Source organism: Falco punctatus, assembly GCF_963210335.1.
Source record: "Falco punctatus genome assembly, chromosome: 11".
Taxonomy (NCBI): Eukaryota; Metazoa; Chordata; class Aves; order Falconiformes; family Falconidae; genus Falco; species Falco punctatus.
Window position 1 is genome coordinate 12856422 of NC_137591.1, and position 18181 is coordinate 12874602.

Below are 18181 nucleotides of genomic sequence, written 5' to 3' on the forward strand. Positions count from 1 at the left end.
CCCCACCGCTGTGGCTTGTGGTCCCGGCGGAGGCACTGGTGGTGCACGGTGTGGCACTGGTGGTGCACGGTGTGGCTCGACAAGGGCTGTCCTGGATGACAGAGCTTGGTGGAGGGGAGCGGTGAACGCACACGCAGGCTGGTAAATGGGGTTCATTAATCAGGCTCCAACTGCTCCACTTCACTAGACGGGAGCTCTTTATAGATACTGCCTCATTTATTTATTTTTTAAATGCCTAGATTAGTTTAGTGTGAAGCTGTTGAGAGATATAATTTGTCTGAGCAGATGATCTATAGATCATTGAACGAACACTAACCAGGCTCTTGCAGCCCACAGAAGGTGTCCACCGTGCGCTCTCCCATGGCTGCAGCACAGGAAAGATGAACCTTTTTTTCCTAAAATTTGGCCACATGCACACCATCCCTGGAGCCTAGAGGTCAAAGAGCTGGCACCTCTTGTAACAGCCTCAGCCCTGACTGCGGGCAGAGCAGCAGCCTCTGCTTATGAAGAACAGAGCCCTCAAACCAGAGGGAAATCAAGTGGTAAGTAACCTGGCATTCAGCTGGGACAGGCATTTCTAACAAACAGCCTTTTCTGCTCGCATCTGTGAATATATGCGTATTTAAAAAATAAATTATCTTTCATTCAGATTAGTTACTAGAATATCTCTTTCTTCGCTGAAGCAGATTTGTTCCTATGGTTGTATCTACTGCTATTCTGGGACTTAGTATTGTCTTCCCGCTATTGCTGCAGAAAATGCTCAGCAGCTAATTGCACAGTCAAGTCCTTTCACATAATTTTCACTTTGACAAGAGTAATTAAAAAAGCTTAACGGCTTGAGAGCCAATTGATTAGGTCTGCAAGCAAAGCTCTGTTTGGGCGATCCTGAGATGCACGTGTACAGAACAGCAAGCTTTCACAAAGCACAAATTAGGAACATGTTCTTCAGCGTTCATGACTTAGTGTCAGATTCTTGCAAGATCTCTTTTTTTGCCCAATTCGTATTATATGTTATATTCATATATGAGCTGCACATATACCATGCTTGCAAGATTCAGGAAAATTAACCTTATAGGACAAGTAAAAGAGTATTTTCCTTCCATCTCCCATATTTGCACAGTCTCCAAATAGTCCTAAGTTTGTAAATGGACTCCGACACCTCCCATCATAGGAATGGAACCACACGAGGTTATTCTGTCACTAAATTTTAAAGACTATGAATAATGAAGTTATTCATATTCTTTATATTCATACATTATGAATTATATATATAAAATGAAGTTATTCATGTTCTTTCATATTCATATATTATGAAAACTGAAGTTTTACCACTTTGTATACCTGCACCATGGAAAAGCTGTTTCAAAGAGTAACCCTGTCTGCGGACACACTCTGTGCGATACGGTGGTGAATCACCCGTTTGCCTGCCTTAAAATTGCTCCAAGTCCTCCATAACAGGACTTCTAATATTACATTCAAACGACATAATTGAAGTTATAAAGGGCTTCAAAATTACTACAGATGTACCAAAATAATGAGCTTATGAACAGTAATGAAATGGAAACTCTTAGAAGCCTGAGGTTACACACAAACTTAGAGATGCTCAGTATATTTTTTTTAATAAAGCTAAGAATTCTACTCTAAAAAGAGAAGTTGAAAGGGTTTTCTTTAAACCACTTCCTTCTCAGTAAGTTTTGGTCAGTTACTGACTACATATTTCAAAAACTGTCATGAAATCTGCAAGGCTTAAAGCTAATGGGAACTTCAAGCAACAATAAATGAGAAACTCCCTCCATGCATAAAGGGGAGCGGGCAAACACCAGACCCCACCTTTGCCACCCAACGAGCAAGAAGGTGCTGGTTGTTCTTCAAAGCCAACAGCTCTGGACTCTGTATGAGTATGGGGCATTAGGCGCAGATCACAGGACAGGTTCATGGCAGAGATCACCAACACACATGAATAAATCTTTGAATAAAGCCACAGTATCATCCAAAAGAGAGCTGGGCACACACACGCCTGTCTGCAGCGGTTTCAAGCAATGGAAATCCAGTACCAGCAGCTGAGACTCAGGTCCCACTCTCTGCAGCAGCAAACTCCACCATCGCTCCAGGCAGAACGGTAGCCCAGGGACCCAAAACCAATTTCTTTGGTACAGAAAGCCAAAGGCTGACCTAACCTTCCTGTACAAGTTAAATGCCAAATCTTTTGAGGAAAGTCAGATGCAGAGAATTGTGTCTTTACATAAGTAGATATGCTGAAAGAAGCCATAGGAAGGTTCCACACATTCACAAATGTGATAATTTAGATGACAAATGTAACAAATTAAACCCAACTTGTTAGCTAATGGAATATTTAATTATGTACTACGAATGATCACTTAAAGACTTGGGAATTTAACCAATTATTTTCAGAAGGTGTGAAATATTTCCAAGCATGATGGTTTTTTAACGTCTCAGCATTGTGCCCCTGCATTTCCTTCCACCTTTCCTTGTTTATAGCTCTATTCAGTAATAGTTTTTACTTGTTTCCTTGATGTCTTAATTTCCTGCAATAATACATCTGCCATGAATAATTAAGCAACGCATTTGCTGCTCGCTGAAAGCTGAACAAGTGCTATAAATCAGTTCTGGGACCCTCTGCCAGCACAGACACAATCAGTGATCTGCTAATGTTGGCGTTTCTTTCTGCAGGTGAGAGCAACAGAGCACAGAGCCACCCGAGGAGGCGCTCAGCAGTGCCAGGCTCCCTGGCACTGGTGTTTTGGAATAGCACTCACCTCTGTGTTCTCTCAAACAGCAGGACTCCAAAGCCTGTACTAGCATTTTCCTGGCATGATAGAACACTGCAACATACTACATCTTCACATGTACTTATTTCTTACTTTCTCATACTCCTGGGTTGTTCCCTCTGATTTCACTGCTCCACACACAGGAGGAGGAAAGCAGCAGAAGATGGCCTGAGAATGAATCATTCCCTTCTCAGCACCAAAATGATGGGCTGCCATGGGTTCTTTGCTGTATTTCCACCTGTTTTCTCCTGCTGCCTATGGCTCGACACACAATACAGGCTAACAGGCTACAGGTTGGCAGCGAAGTGCTGAAGGATCATCTGTAGTCAGGCCCATTACACCCTCTGAAGGTTTATCTTGCTGATTCACATTCACCCTCAGACAGCTGGGCATACTGCATTTCTCACTTTTTTGTATATGAAAACTGATGGAAGATAAGAATGAACCACAAAAACAACAGCGATAACACTTTCCTACAACACTTCCACTCACATGCGTATCTGGGGAGAGGAACAATAAAACAACTTTCCATTACTAGAACAGCATTCACCTTTTAATTGGAATGAGGTTTACAGTGCAATCGCTTTAAAGAAAGCTCAGCTGCAGAGTGTGTGAGCCTCTCCAGTTTGGCAGAGCAGGTACATTAGAAAACTAATCAAGCCCAGGTATCCAGCCAGGTCTAGGAAATGTCAGGGTGGCCATTAGGATTCCACATGTCTTAATCTGACAATTTCCCCAATTCAATAGAAGGTGCAAAGCCTCCGAAAAATTTTTTAAAGGTCAAAATGTAGAACAGTTCATCATTAAATATCCCTACAAAACACCCTCATGCAGAAACAAACGATATAAAGTTCCTGGTTTTAATTCTGTTGACAACAGATTGTACATATTTTAAAAACGTAACACTTAGCAGCTGTGCTGCCAGTCTGCAGAGTTTGCATATATAGCTGTGTGGTATTACCATACTCTATTATTCATAACAGGCAACAGACTTCATTCTTGGTCTTGTGAAAAATAATTGCAGTTTGAATCCAAAGTCTGACTGCAAAAAAAAACCCCAACATAATGGCTAGAGCTTCCAGAATTCAAGAACTCATGTAATGGCCTGCACCTTTATTTAAATCAATTCATTAAATTTTCCCCTAATCTGTTTTTGATAAAGGTTTCCAAGCAGTACATGGTTCATATGAAGCCAAGGAAAGGAAAAGCTTAGGTGGGCAAATAGCTTTTTCTTATCCAAAACAAAGTAGCAATGAATTAACAATAATCTTTTAACATGAAGCATGAGACACTCCCATGTCAGACAGTCTTGGGACTCCACTCAGCAGACACAACTCCACAGGTTGATGCACAGTTATGCATAGGAAGAGCAAATACTAGGAGGAGAAGAAAAAAAACCTTACACATCTTCCTTCCCACTACCATTGACATTAAAAGCATTCTACACAAACAGACATTTCTAATACACCTTCCCTTTCATACACACAAATAGGCATTAAGACCAATTTTGATCACACGGTCTTACAAGACCTACAGCATCCTTTGCAATTGTCCCCCGAAGCATTTTTTGCTGCCAGAAGCAGTTTCAATGCACCTTGCAAGGGCTGCCGGTCAGTGTTGCTCTAGACAGCAGGCAGCGTCGCTCTCCTGGAGCGCTCTGACAGGCAGACTGTCACACAGTCTGGCACAACCACATCAACTTCATTAGAAATATTTGACAGCCACTGCAGAACAACAGAGACATTTGGTGCTGTGTCAGAGACAGGCTTTTGTGCATCATGGCAGAAACCATTGTACACGCACCAAAACTCCCTGTCTTGGCGCAGCGGCTGCCTCACCAGCAAAACTCCTGAAACCAGAACTCTGTATACACATACAGCTGGTAAAGTCTCAGGTCAGACAACTACCTACAGATGCATGACATATACAGAGAGAAAAAAACCCCACAACCTAAACCCAGAACTGCCTGGCACAATTTGCGGAGCTGAATTAACTGTATGGCTTCAGAAGATGAACCACGCATCGTAACAGGCAGCTGAAAGACCTCTAGTCAGTGCACAGATGTGGAGAAAAATACAGCAAACCTATGAGGGTTCACGAGGAAACTACATATAGAGGAAGTTTTAAAGTCTCATTTTGTTAATGGCGTAGTCTCCTCTGTATTGTCCCCATCAGCTCCTTTTGACGAGAGCTAGAAAGTCAGAGAAGGGCACTAAGGAGGACTAAGGGCCTGGAGAACACTTTCACACAGTTACAAAGTCAGATGGAAGACAGTGATTGTCACTTGAGAGGAGGATGAAAAAGGACAGCATAAAAATATCAGAGTATCAAGTGTCCTAGAGAAGACAGACTAGGAGTCTGCACCTCCCTGGTTCATAAATGAAGACAAAGAAACATTCCATCTAAGAAATAACACTGGCAATTCAAAACCTGTATGAGGGAACACTTTTTGTTTGTATACGAGATTCCAGAAATTCCTCTGGAAATTCAATTCAGTGCTCAACAATCCTTCAAGTCAGCAAGCTTTGCTTAGTGCCTGACCTGAACTTCCCAGCTGCAGTTTAAGCACAGTATTTCTTCCCCTAGCACTGGACAGGGAGGACTGAGTTAGCCCTTCCATTCTGGCAACAGGATGCTTAAGATGAGTTGTTTCATTGGAGGCCTGATCAATGTGAGCAGAGCAGAAAGACTATCTAATGTGTCTTCAAGATGGTACTCCTCATTTCTGCGTATCACTGTGATGTCTCTCCGTCTCCCAACAGCACAGCATTGTTGACTCCAGTATGGTTTCTGATCCATTAGCACTGCAAGACCTGTTCTGCACACCAGCTGTCTAGGCAGTTGTGCCTCATTCTGTATTTATGTAGCTGATTACTCCTATTTTCAAACATCTATCCACATTTCTCCTTATTGACATGTATCCTTTCAGACAGTTTCTCCAATTTGTAAAGATCATTTTGAATTCTAATGGTGTCCTCCAACATGCTTGCAGCTCTTCCCAGCTTGTTGTTTGCCTGCAAATTTAATAAGCATGTTCTCTATTCTATCACAGAGATCATTACTGCAAATGCTGAATGCTACCAAACTGCCAAATGCCCACCCTATGAGCAGATGTTTCACAAGAAAAAGTCTCATGAGGGAGCACTGAAAGCTGTACTAGAGATAAATGACATCTACTGCTTCTCCATTCACAAAGCCTGTTATCCTGTCATTAAAGGAAATTAGATTGATCTGACCTTGACAAATCTATGTTGGGCATTATTCCTTTGCCTATGTGGATATAACACTACTTAGAGTTGTTAGAATTAATAAGGCTTTACAGAAGCAATAATAAAAGTCTAACTTCTTACAACAATTTCTAATTTTACATAGGAAATGGGAACTAATTTGGGTGGGATGAGAAAAGGCAAGAGTATGGGATCATTCTTTTTGCACCTCCGTAAAACATGTGGCATTTGTTGGCCATCATCGGAGGCTTATGTTGGGGCAGTTCTGGGATAAATAGACCTTGAGTTTGATGCAGTCCAGCAATGATTACAACACAAAAGAGTTTATAGAATCTTCTATAATCTGACATAAACCTGGAAAACACCATGTGGTATACTGCATATTGCTCTTTATCTGTTAAATGGAGTTTCTTAAATTCCTCAAAATTACACAGGGAACTGTTCTCACACTACAGATTAAAGACAATGCCAGAAATTTTAGCTAAATTTGTCTCAGGAAAAAAAAAAAAGAAGCAGCTTTATCTGCAACAGAAGGCTGTGTGTCTAATTGAAAAGACATTAAGCAGTACATGGATGCCAACTAAAGAATACAGGGATTCTGTCTTAATGTGTATAAAAACCCAAAAATCATACTCTGTTCCTAGAATAAAGGCACACAGCTCTGCAGCAATAGGAAGAAAAGCATATCTTAGGATTTTAGAAAAAAAAAACCCAAACAAACCAACCTAGACAGTCAAATATATTAAATGTTTCATGCATTTACTACGGTAGAATCAAGGTTCAACAAGCGGCATCGAGACAAGTCCAAACCCTTGTGGCCTACAGTACAACCACAGAGCAACTTCAACAAAGAAAACTCTCTATTTGCGCAACTGCCTCAAGAAATAGACAAATGAACACAAACTCCACAGTGTTGATGTAAATTAATTCCCTCTGCCCACGTTACAGGCTGTGTGCTGTAGCATCTGGAGGAGTGCCTCTGCTGTGCACCTCTGGGTCTTCAAAAGGCTAAGATGAGAGCAGCTCTGGCTATGTTCACAGAATGGATATACAGGCAATTCAGTTACAAGCTCAGACAACATCCTTTACTCACATGCACTTAATGATGTAGCAAGGAATCCCCTTTATACTATTCAGCAGCTTATTTTTCTATGGGTCGCTCCCTTCTGCAAATCAAGTTCCATTTTCTCTTGATTGCTGAAGCGCATCTGGAGTAATGTCAAATGTTTTCACAGGCATTTTAGACTTGAGACTTATAAGTAACACCACAGGTTGTTTCACAGGTACAACGATAATATTCCACTCTATTTTTAAGAGCATCCAAAGACAATTTTTGCATAAAGATCCAAAAAACAGATGTCCAACTCATAAAATACAGCCCCCGACTTGAACTTTGGCTGAAGACCAAGCAAGAGACGTTTCAGCCATGAAACAAAACTCATAAAAAGCTGAAAACAAAGGTTATAACTAAAGAACTTTGTGTAACCCCTGATAAATTGTATGTAATGGAGCATAAAAGAGTGTATTGGAAGTCTATATACAGCATGTATAAATGACAAGTCAACAGCCAGGACCATTACCTGTTACACCAAACAGGAGCAAAGGAGCCTTTCCAGCTGCTGGACTGCCTTCATCATCTTCCCCGGAGCTATACTAAACTCGTTGTTGTCAGCATGCCAAGAATGAGAGCACCATGGCAGGACATGGCATCCAAGTCCTCTCTCTATTTTCTTCTTCAAGTTTTACTGATTCCCCCTGCTAGCAAACCCCCTCCCTATTTTTTAAATGCCCTATACATCAAATGTGGTGAATACACGAGATAAGTTCCCTTCTCTAAGGGTTTTCTTCCATCCTGAAACTACTGAAAGCTTCTGTTTGATGCTAAATAGGATTAAGATACATAGTCAACTTCATCATAACAGTATTTTAACTTTCAGCCTTTCACAAGATTTTCACTACTCATCATTCAGTTCTTCCAGTGAATCTTCTGTCTTCTAAATTAAACACAGTGCCAGTACAATACACTTATAAGCCTTCTCACTTCCAAGCTGTTATCTTTTTTTCAAAGATGGAAATCCTTTCTGGAACTAATGCACAGCAACTCTCACATTTATGTCAAAAGACAGAACTTCAGTTTCAGGTTTGAAAACCAACTTAGTGCCACTTCTGCCTTACATATGGCCCCACGCCGAAAGAAGGAGCTTGGTGACACGCTCACATCTCCTACCCGCACAAGCCGCCAGCTGGGTTTGACAAGCGGGTGAAAACAAAGAGTACTGCCTGCCTGCCACAGATGTGCTAATGACAAGACTCAAAACACTTATTACAAATGGAGATTTTTTTCAGGGGCAAAAGACCTATGAGAGTGAAGCTGCTGAACATTTCCTGGCCTCTTTAAGCCCCTTTTTCAAAACAACCTTTAACAGAGGTAACACAACAACAGTTTTACTAACAGGTGAAGTGAGTTTGGCTAAAAATAAATCCAAAGAAAATAGGTAGGTGTTCTGCACTCCGATACCCAAGTAGAGATGCTCAAGAGTCACTGTCTTCTCCACGCACGGCAATTAACATGCAATGGCTTTTATCACTCACCTTTGAGGTGAGCCAACAAATTCATTAGATGTAGGCAGAGTTTATAATTAAAAAAACTAAAAAAATACACAAGAAAAGCTGGCAAAGCAAGCAAGAGGAACTGCCCAAGTGCAACTTTTCTTTTAAATTTGCAGTATGTATTAACTAATGCAAACAGCGGACCGATTATGGTCCTTTCTATGAGACCATGGCTACTTCCAGAGAACCCAGTTATTGGCTCAAGTAGAATAACCACACACACCAGAGCCAAACCAAGCCCAAACCTCTGATATGCTGATTTTATCCAGAGCACCAAGTCAGAATGGTCCCCCTTGGTGCCACGAACCTTTGCTGGAAAATGGTGGCATTTCCATCTGCTTTAAGTTTTGACAGTTTCTATCTACATGTGTCAAACCAATTTTACAAAATGCATTCCTGGAAGTGGTATTGTTAATTACTGATGGGGGGTGGGGAAGGAAGTAATGAATAATACATGCAATGAAGGGCCACCTGAAAAGCACAGCAGGACTGCAAGTTCATTCCAGCCTGTACTACGCGAAGTGCAATATATTCTGTAATTATTTCTTTTTAATACCATGTGAGTGCCTCTTGTTGTGAAGGCTTAATGTTATGATGCATCAGAGAAAGCCCAAACGTAACTGACATTCAAAGCAAGGTCTAGCATTGCAGGCTACAATTCATATACATATGTAACGCCATCATCCACTATAAAATGTGCTTTGGTTTAATTCAGCAGTCATATATCAATAGTATGCAAGGCAAAAGCCATTTCTATGACTTAAAACTTTCAGTAAGCACCCTACGGTGTTTTCACGTGACAAAATAAATGAGATTTTTCTTTGGCATAGACAAAGCACTGATTCTCACAAGAGACTAAATACAGCATTCAATTAAAAGTACACTTTTCAGCTACTGATACACAGACAGCTTACCAGAGGAAAAGCATCCATGAACAGATGCTTTTTTTAAACCAAACATGTTCACCATCAAAAAAGATTAACATTTTGAGCAAACAAATTTCATACTCTTGGTTGTTCACAAACATGAGCTTGATCATCTTATATTACAGGATCATTCTGAAGCGCCAATATAACAAACAGATAATCAAAGAAGCAAAAAAAGCATCCCTATTACCACTTCATTGCTTTTTACAACTGCTCAGCTAAAACACTGAAAGCTCTAGCAGATCTCATACTTTTCCCCCATCTGACATTAGTACTCCAAGTAGCAAGCAGCAGCATGACAGACCACATTATCTGATCAGCTTCCTAGCTCTCCTTTCCACCTGCAAAGAATCCTACTTTCCTTACCATCGCTACTACAGAATATTTTAAGCATCTCCTTAATATACACACAACATCCACTGCAAACAGTCACAGCGGATTAACATCCGTGAATAAATGCAACTACCTTGCAAGTAGGTTCGGAAAGTAAAGGGCAAACTTTACCAAATCAGTAGTCAGCTAGTAACAGCAAGGGAAGATTACCTGTACAGAATTACTCAGATGACTGGATGACCTGAGACCCAGCAAAATGTGTTTTAATGTACTTAGGGGCATATATTCATGAGCAAACCCCCAAGATATAGCGATGAAACAGGAGTTTGTATCCTGAGAATCAAGAGGCCCAGAGAGGGATGCAAAGGTCATTGTGGGGGATCATGTTCCCTGCTCAGTGCTATGGGTAAAAGGGCTAAAGTGCAAGATGTGGCAAGTATTGTGGCAAGGTGCAGCCACTTCTCTTCTTGGTCCCGGTCCCTTGACTTTAAAACACATATTGAAAAGTCTGGAAGATCAGCAAAGAACTATAAAAATTATCTCTGATCATAAAAATCAAGACCAACACATTTTTCTACAACAAAACCGACAAACTTTCAGCTTGTCTAACTCCTACACACTAACTTGCTTCTCAGGGAGATTGCACTAAATAGCAGGAGTCTTCAGACTAGCTGACACAGTGTCTGAACCCAAAAAATGCATAACCAAAGCCTGAAATAAATACAGATTTATAAAAAGAATGATTACTTGCCATTTTTACAGATCACATAGGAGACGGGTAAATTCTTTACCATTTAGTCTTCAAATCTTGATTTGATAGCCTCCTAAAAGCTACGTGCTAGCTCATCCACAGCTGTTAAAAGCAGATGCAGAAATTACTAGCTGAAATTATACAGCCTGTGCTATGCAGGTCAGAGTAGAAGACTACACTGATCTGATTTCTGGCCTTAAAATCTATGAATTTACACTGAAGATAAAATTTTAAGCAGGTAGTTTTACTGTTTTTCTATATCACCAAGCCAATAAGCACACTCTCCCTCAAAGAACGTATATTAAATATATCACCCCCTCAACATTTGCCACCGGGCCAGATAAATGGACACTTAAACATAGGAACTCCCTTGTGAAGGCAAGGGAGAAACTGTGGCTACACAGCAAGTCTGAATGATGTGAAGGGCAAATGAGGCTGCTCAGCCCTGCAGAGCTGCAGTAAGCGGGTTAAACAAGCGGCCATGGTGTAGAGGCGAAAGTCAGAGCCTACACCTTGGTCTTCATGGAAACCCCTGCCCCCAGGATGTCCCTGAAGACTGACAACATGCTCAGCGTTGCCTGAGAGCAAAACTCAGAGTGAGCCTGTCTGAAGTTACCACTCCATCTCCCCCGGCCACCACTCGCTGAAGGCTCAAAGACGACACCGGGAAGGGATCACTATGGATTTCTGCTGTTCTTACACCTTGCATATGTCTCTCTAGTGACCATTGCCAGGTAAGGCATTGGGGGCCAGGCGGACTTTTGACCTAGCAGCTGATGTTGATTGATGAATGATGTCAGCTTTAACAAAAAATAAAACACACAAATGACAATGCTGTGACCTGACGTAGGTAGCTACCCAGATTCACATGACTCTTGAAACTGCTGGAACTAAAAGGGGCTTGGCCATAAACGCAGAAAAAGATTTGTTGTCTACTCTATATGTGGCATTTTCTCTCACAGCATCCCTCCTACCCTGATGTCTGCAACTTTCAGTCACAAGCAGGCAGCATTTAGACATTTTATGGAAAAGTACGGAATCCACTTATACCTAAATATGTATATGATGAGTAAGGACACCAAAAATAAAGCTGCACAATAACTATGGTTAATATTTCAATCTGTCCTTTAACGATGCAACCCCAATGCTTCAGGTACAGGGGTTCCCTAAACAATATTTTCCATTAACTGATGGAATTTGTCAAGCTGGTCAAGGCAGAATTGCAGAAAATTAGTATTTACTTGTGCTGCAGTAGCTGGATCTGATTGTACCAACACATAATCACTACAAACAGTGTTTAGGGACAGGCATGCAAACATGAAACCAGGAAGCAGAAACAGATGCAAGGCAGCAGCAAAGAAGACTCAGGTCCGGCTTCTGGGATGGGACCCTGCTGCACAGCTCTGCATAAACGGCTGTTTTCCAGACTTGCACAACAGCAAGTCTGTCCCGCAGGGTGGCCCAGAGCAGCTGTGTTTGGAGCTGAGCTGTTGCTGAGGCATCATGCAGGTTATGAAGTGAAGAAGAGAGAGCTGAATCAGGGAGTCAAAACCTGCCACGCTACTCCTGGCTCCCAGGAACACAAAACAGTAAGACCGGACAGAAGAGCTGGGGCACATAGGGAACCAACCACTGTACAAATGCTCCAGTGCTCTTTGGTCCAAAACCTCTGGATGGCACCTCAGGCGCGATGCAAAATCCCTGGCAAAACAGAGCTGTGTGTCTAGAAAGGCCATCAGTACCCTTCCTTTTCCCCAACATTTCCAAGTATCAACATCTCACCTTCCTATTTTCTTTTTTAATGTGTCTCCTCAATCCAGTTAGCATCCAAGAAACATCACTGATTGGGAAAAAAAAAAGTTTAGAATGTGCAATTTGCAAACCTTTCAGATATAAAGCAACTATCTCTTACAAGGGGGAGGGCAGCGCTGAGACACTTCAGACTTTGGGTCCTTGCTCACCTGAGGTGGTGAGAGCCAGAGACCTGCCTCCACCAGTCCCAGCTCACTGCTGCAAGCTTCCCCACCTGCTGCAACAAAAGCCAAGTTTGCTCTATCTTCAGAAATCAAAAGGTGCAAATTGTTTGTTTACCACTTATCACTTCACAGGTAGTTGGCCTAATACTGCCTTAGTTCCTTCCTTCTACAAGGTCACTTTTGAAGTAGTTTGCTTCCTTAAACCCTTTGAAATTCTGCGCAAGACAAACCAAGATGTATTTTGGTTAGGAAAGACTTTGGATGGGTCACCTGCTCTCTTCCTTTGGCTAATGGAAGCTGTGTCCAGGACATCAAAAACAAAGCCTAATTTTTAAAAAAACAAGCCAACAACAAAACATGTTGCTGATGATTTCTGATGACAGTATTGGGGTTTTTTTTCCTGTTTTCTCTGCATTTTGCTTTGAGAGGGGATTTTTGTTTTTTCTTTTATTAGAGTAAATGACATATTTCCAAAAGCTGGAAAAGAGCATCTTTTAGTTGACAATTGAACTGAACATTAAATGAAATCTGCAAAGCCATTTTTCCCATGCACAATCAAAAGCTGACAGACAGGGAAGCACAGAGCGCATTTAAAAAAACCTACAAGCAAGCTGAGGGAGAAAGTGTAAAAACAGCCATCCTGAATCAGCTCTGAGCTGCTCTAATGGAATTAGGGTCACCCTGACAGAAACACAGTAGATCACAGAGAAAATTTAATAATTTCTTACCGCAGTCTGTAAAAGCCGGGGAGGATTTGAAAGTGCTTTCTGCCAAATTAGCAATTCTGTATCCACTGTTCACACGCACGTGCCCCTTCCCACTCACCTTCTCCTCCCAGCACCTCACCAGAGCACCCAGGAAACCACTGCTCCCATCCTGCTGGCAGGAGAGCACCCAGTGAGCCTTTCTTTTTCTGACATACTGCCACATGTTTAACCTTTGGATGCCCCTTCAATTCCTCAGCACTGACATTATCCACAGCTCCTGTGAACTCAATTCCGGAGAAGCATCGCGGCACACGCCCGGCGCTAATTCCGCTAGGCGATACATATTCAATCTGGTTTATCTCAGGCATTAACATCTAGCTATCTGCCAGCTGTCTAATTGTCAGGAAGCTACAGCAGTCATGCTGAATGTGTGCGACAACAGCAGCTCCAAAGCACAGGCAGGGAAGGTAGGGAAGCCCCGCTTGTGGGTGCTCCCCAAGCACCCAGTCACAAGCCACAGGGCAGCCGGCTGCCAGGGATGCAGTACAGTCCATCCCTTGCCTTCCTTCCCTGCCCTCGATCCATACTGTTCCTATAAAAAGCAATTTTGGGGACTGACTCCAGGAATTCCAGGGATAACCCCGCTCCCATTATCACATTGCTTTTATTTGGGAAAATGCAGGAATGCTTTGCAGGTACAGAGCCCACCCATCCCTCCACTGCATTAAAGCAGCACTGCAACGGGCAGGAAGAATCACGGTGAGATCTCTGGAACAGCTGTATTACATCAGAATCCATGTAAATAAATGGTCTTTGACTAGAGCCAACAGGATGCTTAGGGGACCAAAAAACCAAAGAGGGTACGTACGGGACGCTCTTTTCACAGCATCCCTCTCTAGCTTTTACAGGAAGCTTCAGTGTGCATGTATTATCATAGCTTTGCCTTGCCCCTCACTGCTGTCCTGAACCAGGACTCCCCAGTGTCATATTCACCACTGTATCTTGCCCGTCTGCATCACTGATGGCAGGACATGAAATATGCAGGGTTTGGGGCTGATTTTTCCCCCCCTGCGGAGGCGCAGAGCAGGCCCCTTCACACAGCTCCCTGCCACTGACAGTCAGTGGCAAGGTTCAGTGGGTAAGATAACAGAAGAGCTGTAAGTTGCTAAAATACACAGAGCAACACTTTCCAGCCTATGAAACCCTCAGTTAATCCATGGTGGCTGTGGCAGTTAAAAGGTCGTTGTCCTCCAGATCTGCCTTCCAGATTAGGAAAAAGTAATTCAGAGTCAGGCTGCGCCAGAGAAAAAGGCATACACAGAGACAGGCTTGCTTCTCAACACAGAAGCATTCCATATCTGAGACACCAGTATTTGGGTATAGGCCTGTGAAACAAAGCCAATTTTGTTAAATTTAAGCATGTGGAAGTATTCCACAGAATTATCAAACCATGTCTATTGCAAGTTATCCTCCAGTGAAGAACTGTCCTAGGACATCTCAAGCTCCACCAGTTTCTACATACCTGATAAAGTGATGCCTCTCTCCTTTGCAGAGGCTAGGATAAAGATAATTAACCTTGGGGAATTTTTATACACCTCAGCACATTAAACATACACTTCTCTGTGCCAGACTCCGCACTGGGCTACAATGTGTAGACATGAAGTGATCTGAATAAGCAGATTTCAGCAGCACCAGCAGCCAGGGAAGAAAGCTGAGGAAGGAGACAGCTGCTGCCCCCAGTTTAACTGGGCAGCTCAGACTGTGTACAGACCACATGCTAATCTGCTGCCTGTGCAAGTCACCCCTAGTGATGACAAAAACAATGTATTTGTTTCTTTCTTCACATCCCCCTTTCACTCTTCTCTCCAGCTTCTCTAAATTTACTCCTTCCTGTTCAATCAAGGACATTTAGGACCCCCCAGCCTGTTTTCTCCATTCAGCCAGGCTCCTACCAACATGAATCAATATCTCTTTCAACTTTCACAAAATTACATCTTAATTATAAGCCTGGTGACTAAAGCTGGAGTGAGAAGCAGATGGCTGGTGGCAGCTCAGGAGGTGCATCACAGTCACCTCTCTGCTCCGACTGAAGCATCCCAGGAGTCCTGGGCTCTTTCTAAGGCATGTATTCACAACTGCCAGTGTCTGCAACAAATGTGCAAATGTTTTGACACTGAAAAACTGGTTACTGGTTTAAAAAAAACCAAGGGGAAGGGGACTGCACAAATACTTGGGGATAGCCTAGCGAATACGTGAGTTATGAAGACCAAAACTAAGCGAAGAACCCACAAGATGTCCTGCACTCTGCTTAACTTATTCAATGGGAAATTCCTACTTTAAGGTATTTTCAGTAGCCCACCATCAGCCAAAATTCTCTCCTGTTGCCTGTCCACAACAGCGTTTTGTGCACAGCTTTCTTCTTGGCTTGGATGGGACTAATCAGTCAGTCACAGCAGCACTGTAAGACTATCAGGACAACAGGCACGGACACAACAACTTAAAGTACAACCACAAGGAAACATTCAACTCTAATTCTGCTGAAATACAGGTGTAGGAGAGCTATACCAGAAGGTAAAAAATGACATCCTCTCCCCAACAGCTCTCAATCACCTACTGACTCAGGAGGAGATGCCTCAGTACTACAGCAATTACGAGAGCTGGTAAAAGAACAAGGAAAATTAAGTAACAGGGATTACTGTGACCCCATTACTTCTCTCTTCCTCCGCCCCCAATTTTCTTTACTCATCAGTAGATGTTAAAAATCAAATTGTCAGGTTTTGATGTTGCAGCTACTACAGAAACTCTTCCTGTGTTTGAATAGATTTTGTCAGTCTTTTTAGTTCTACTTGTGCCCCTTCACATACATACTGTAGAGACTGGGGAGTTGAGGGTGTTATCCCCTCATCCTCAGTGTTTCCTGTACAAACCAAGAAGGTTTAATATTTGTGGAAAGATATTTTTCAAGGTATTCAAGCTTTCCAAAACTGAACGTTACTTACTGTCTGCTCCTGCTAAAGGCAGCATCAAGCAGCAGAGGATGGCTGCTGGCACAGTGAGTACTGGGACACAGAAGTTAGGCACCATATTCCAAAGTAGAGCAAGTTCTCTTCAGTCAGAGGCAAGTGGTCAGTACATCCAGTGTAACAGACACAGACTTACTCCTGCAAACCAAGAGAGGAAGAAAAGGAAAATGATTAAATATGACATACAGTTTAACTTCACAGTACTAAACTACATTGTAAAGAAATAGTTAGTTACTTTTAAAGTGAAATTAACTATTTTTCCTGCTTGAGCAGTAAAGCTCCATATTGATGTCCCCTAATCCAATAATCTGATTTCAAGGGTCATGAGGCATAAATGCATGCCTATCTTCAAGTTTATGTTCATGTCTAGTCTCTATTATGGCCTATCAATACATCCTTTAGTTGTTCTTATTAATAACAAATAGTTCTGAAGTTGCACGTTACAAGAAGCAGTCTTAAACTCATGTAGCTCTTCCTCATCCAACTCTCAAGAGAGACGTGTTTGATTGCGTATGTAGGGTGGTTTGCAATCAACTACACGTTAAGCGTAGCTCTGCCCATCCAGCTGAGCTGGTGTACACCAGGCAAGTCTCGACGGGTCCATGCAGATGAAACAGAAGCTGAACTGCATCAGCTGTCAGTTCACTGGGCTACCAGTCACAGCAGAAGGTTAGTAAGAAATTTCTATAAAGAGACGCTTTACCCAAAGCAAACACCTAAGCTTCAACTTCCCAAAAAAGGAGAGGTCTTAAAGAAGACCGTCTGAAAGAACTGAGGATTGGATATTCCTTCTCCAAAACAAAGCGAATTATCTTGGAAATTGGCTTAACTTAGGCATCTGCTTGGATATAGAAATACAGAAAATTCCTTGAAACCAAACCCAAAAAGGCAGCTATTTAAAAAGAATGCAATTTCTGCTTATCTGTCTCCTTTCTCTTTTCATGAGAATATACTCATTTTACTTTCTCCTGACGGTCCAAGGTCTGCCTGTTAGACAGATTTTGAAGGAGTGAGCAAGCCCCAATCCCTCCAAGTGACAACTTTCAGCAGGGACAGGAGCTCACTCTTTCAGTGCTGGGCATCTCAGCGCAAGCTCAGCACTCATCAAAATCTGTTAAAAAGGTTCTCCTTCACTAAGCTGCAAGAGTTACCAGAAGTTGCCAACACAGCATCACTACTGAAAAAATCTCACGCTGGCAGGTGCCAGCCCAAGTGGACACTATGAGTACCCTTGAAGCCAAGTATCTGCAAGCGCACAGGCTGTATGTGGCACAAGCCACCACTCTCATCTGTGCTGGCAGACATTTCAAAAACACGTTCAAGACTGCTCTTGAAAAAAAAGGTATTTTTTGCATTTTGCTGGGGTTTTGGAAGAGGAAGTATCCTTTTTTATTATTATTTATTGAGAATTGCTGAGCTTTTGATGGAAGTATCACCTTATGAACACATTTACTTCTGACAAAAACATAGTGCTCAAAGAATGCCAGCAAGGACAGTACCGAGGGAAACCCACAAGAAATCTCAAGAGAATCTACCTGGGCAAATATTTACATCACATCGTACTAACAAACAGCAGATCATAGTTCTTCTCCATTCTGTTACTGTATTTGCACAGTAAATCTTTTCACATGTTACAATATCACACAACACAGAGAAATCTTTATTTATGCAGCATCTACAGCCAAGACATCTGAAAATAGTTTACAAAATAACTTGGTTCTACCCTAGATGCAGAGAGAATACTGATAGTCTCATCCTGCTTTTATTATCTCAGTAAGAAAGCATAAATCCAAGTAAGCTCAGCAGTAAGATTCTGAATAGTGCAGAAGAGGCTCCTCA

The 18181-nt window shown here is 42.1% G+C and overlaps 1 protein-coding gene across 11 annotated transcripts in view; it reads right to left on the minus strand.

The window, feature by feature from the left end:
• PTPRF (protein tyrosine phosphatase receptor type F) overlaps positions 1 to 18181 on the minus strand; it is a 395877-nt gene that overhangs the window by 242731 nt on the left and 134965 nt on the right. For all 11 annotated transcript variants that reach the window (XM_080406869.1, XM_080406872.1, XM_080406870.1 and 8 more), the window contains one exon: positions 16319 to 16480. In XM_080406869.1, the coding sequence (XP_080262995.1) occupies positions 16319 to 16403 (85 nt within the window). In that variant the 5' untranslated portion in view covers positions 16404 to 16480. The remainder of the gene's footprint in view (positions 1 to 16318; positions 16481 to 18181) is intronic.